This window comes from Temnothorax curvispinosus, unplaced genomic scaffold, assembly GCF_003070985.1.
Source record: "Temnothorax curvispinosus isolate PA1 unplaced genomic scaffold, ASM307098v1 QBEX01009647.1, whole genome shotgun sequence".
Taxonomy (NCBI): Eukaryota; Metazoa; Arthropoda; class Insecta; order Hymenoptera; family Formicidae; genus Temnothorax; species Temnothorax curvispinosus.
The window spans coordinates 1-2,602 of record NW_020219427.1 but is presented as its reverse complement, the minus strand read 5'-3'; the positions used below and the strand labels follow the sequence as shown (position 1 = coordinate 2,602).

The window sequence follows — 2,602 nt, the reverse complement described above, 5'->3', positions numbered from 1 at the left end:
ATGTTAGAATTAATACAGCTATTAGTTAAAATAAATATAAGAGAAAACATTATTTTAATTATTAATAATTACTCATTTTTATAGATATTATAAATACATATATTATAAAAAAATACATAGGGTATATAATTGACAATTAAAAATACCGTAATAAGTGACAATAAGACCGATAAAAATAAATCAAATAACTAGACAAAGAACCATTTTCGGTATCTAAGCTGGATAACTTTCTAGACTAATAATATTTAATAAAAAAAATATCGTACAATAGAAAAAAATATTTAATATATAATGCATGCTTACTACTTCGGCGTTTTTTTTCTGATGTTCCTGACGATGGTATATTTTTATTAGTTTCAAAATCATTGGTATGAAAAGATTCGGAAGAGCCAACTGAGCCTTCTTCATCATCATTGTCATTCTCGTCAGTATTAAAAATAGCTACGTTTAGAAGTCGAGAGAATTTTGGAATGTCTAATTCAGGAATTGACTGTCGATAATGTGATTTATGTATACTCTTATCATGCCCCATAAAGTTTGCCAACTCTGTGACTTCCGACTCTGAAAGATTAAGTGTGATGCACTTTGTGGCAATATGTTTTCGCAATTTGGTGCCTCGTAAGGTCAAAGGTTTTGCTGCTCCACATTTTGAAGAATAGTCTCGCATAAGCGCACACGCTCTCAAATGCTTATATCGATGTTTGTCGTATCCAGGAATTCCAAAAAGATAAGGGTTTCGTGATTCTACTTTTGCATCCAATCTGTATTGCAATAATAATTCGATGCAATCTTGTAATTGCGAATGTAATAACACTGGCACATTACGACCTAGTTTACCTCTAATATCAAATGTGACATATTTTTTAATAGCCTAATGCAGAAAAGAGGGAAATTAAATAGAAAATGAATTATTAAAGTATACATTTGACAAGTGTTTTCATTTTTGCATTAAAATTAATAATGTAAAATAATTTAAAGAAAGGAAAACGTGAATCATTAGATGCAAAATATGTTTAAAAACAAAGAATGGGTTAATTAACATTTAATAGAGAAATAACAATAATATTACCTCTTTTCCAGCCTTTGATAATGAATGATACACTTCTGGGTCTGTATGCTCTCCAACACTTTTATAACATTTGTAATCTTCTATTACAACTTTTTCTATTTCACCTGCTCTTTTTCTGTTAAAAACTTGCAAAGAAGTAAGCGTTACTTTTAATAAATTTAACCACGTATTGTAGTTGTAAGTTTTAATAAGATCATTATACAATATATTTCTTGTGTCTGTCAAATAATTATATAATTTCTGTATGTCCTCCATACTTGGTAATTCAACTTTTTCATGCCTTTTATTTTGTGTTATGGTTTCCTCTGCTGTTTTATTTATTGTTGTTCCATAATCTTCTACCAAAAGTTTCAAGAAATTTTGTACATTCCTTAAACTCTCATTATCATCTCTTTTAATATATTCAGTCTCTAATAAATCTCCTAATTTTTTTAAAAGAGTACCAAGTCGTGTAGCGACAGACGGCGTTTTAAATGTGTTACTATCTGGATCAAATTGTGCTACATCTTTAGTAGCTAAAATGCATGAGTCATAATGGCGTGGTTGATAGATTGAGGCAAAATCAGTGATACTTTGATTAAACTTTTTAATAGAAATCAGGAAACGACCTAAAAGCCTTAATTCCGCTCTTATCATGTCATGATGACGCTGGTTCCTAAATTTTCTACATAATTTATTTGCGTGAAGTATCACTAATTCATCATATCTGATTACTCTAGACACATCGTCCTCTCTTAAAATTGGAAAGATTACTTTTCTAAGCACATCACTGGCTTTACTGTGTATCCGTGCTTGTACTTTTCTACCAAGCATTAGAACCTTCTTGCCAATGCTTCTTTGGTTACAAATTTGAAAGTGATGCCTTACGTTATTTTTTGTAAAATAACCCTTACACTTTGGACAACAGGTAAAATCTGTCGCAGGTTTGTTAGCTTTTGAAGGTCTACGAGATACTATTAGATCTCCTGTATTAAACTGGGAGCTGGTATTATAAATAAAGTTACTTTCTTTTCTAATACTATCTATAATAGCCTTTCTTTCTAAATTACCTGAAAAATTATAATCAACATTTTTAAAGTAATAAAAGTATGTGTAACATTTTTTTATTTAAAATAATATGTATATAGATTATTATATTTACCTTTAGGAAGCAAAATAAACTTTTTTACTTCTTTCTCATTTTTATGGACAGTTTCCAAGTGTCTTGCGAATTTGGTTTGTAATTTTTTGCAGTACATGCAAAAGTATTTTTTATTTGCTCCTTTTTTTTCAGATTTTGATACAATAAGATTTGTGTCATCACAAGTGGCTTTTCCTTCATAAGTATGCTTTGAGGTATCAAGGCTGCTTTTTGAAGTATTAGATTTTTCATGCGTTATAAAGCTTCGAGAAACAATAGAAGCATTTGATTCATTATCTGAATCATCTGAATTACTGGAAACAACATAGTCTGGATCATTATAATCTTCACTGTTCTCATGAACACCTTCTGAAATCAAAGCATATAATAATTTATAAAATAATAGGGGTATT

The 2,602-nt window shown here is 29.4% G+C and overlaps 1 protein-coding gene across 1 annotated transcript; it reads right to left on the bottom strand.

Annotated features, from left to right (window-relative positions):
- Positions 1-362: 362 nt before the first annotated feature.
- Positions 363-2,558, bottom strand: LOC112459222 (the record flags this gene model as incomplete). Its single annotated transcript, XM_025023241.1, has 4 exons — positions 363-561; positions 1,070-1,280; positions 1,350-2,118; positions 2,211-2,558. Coding segments are annotated over 4 exons (1,415 nt in total), but the record flags the coding sequence as incomplete, so codon positions are not given.
- Positions 2,559-2,602: the final 44 nt, after the last annotated feature.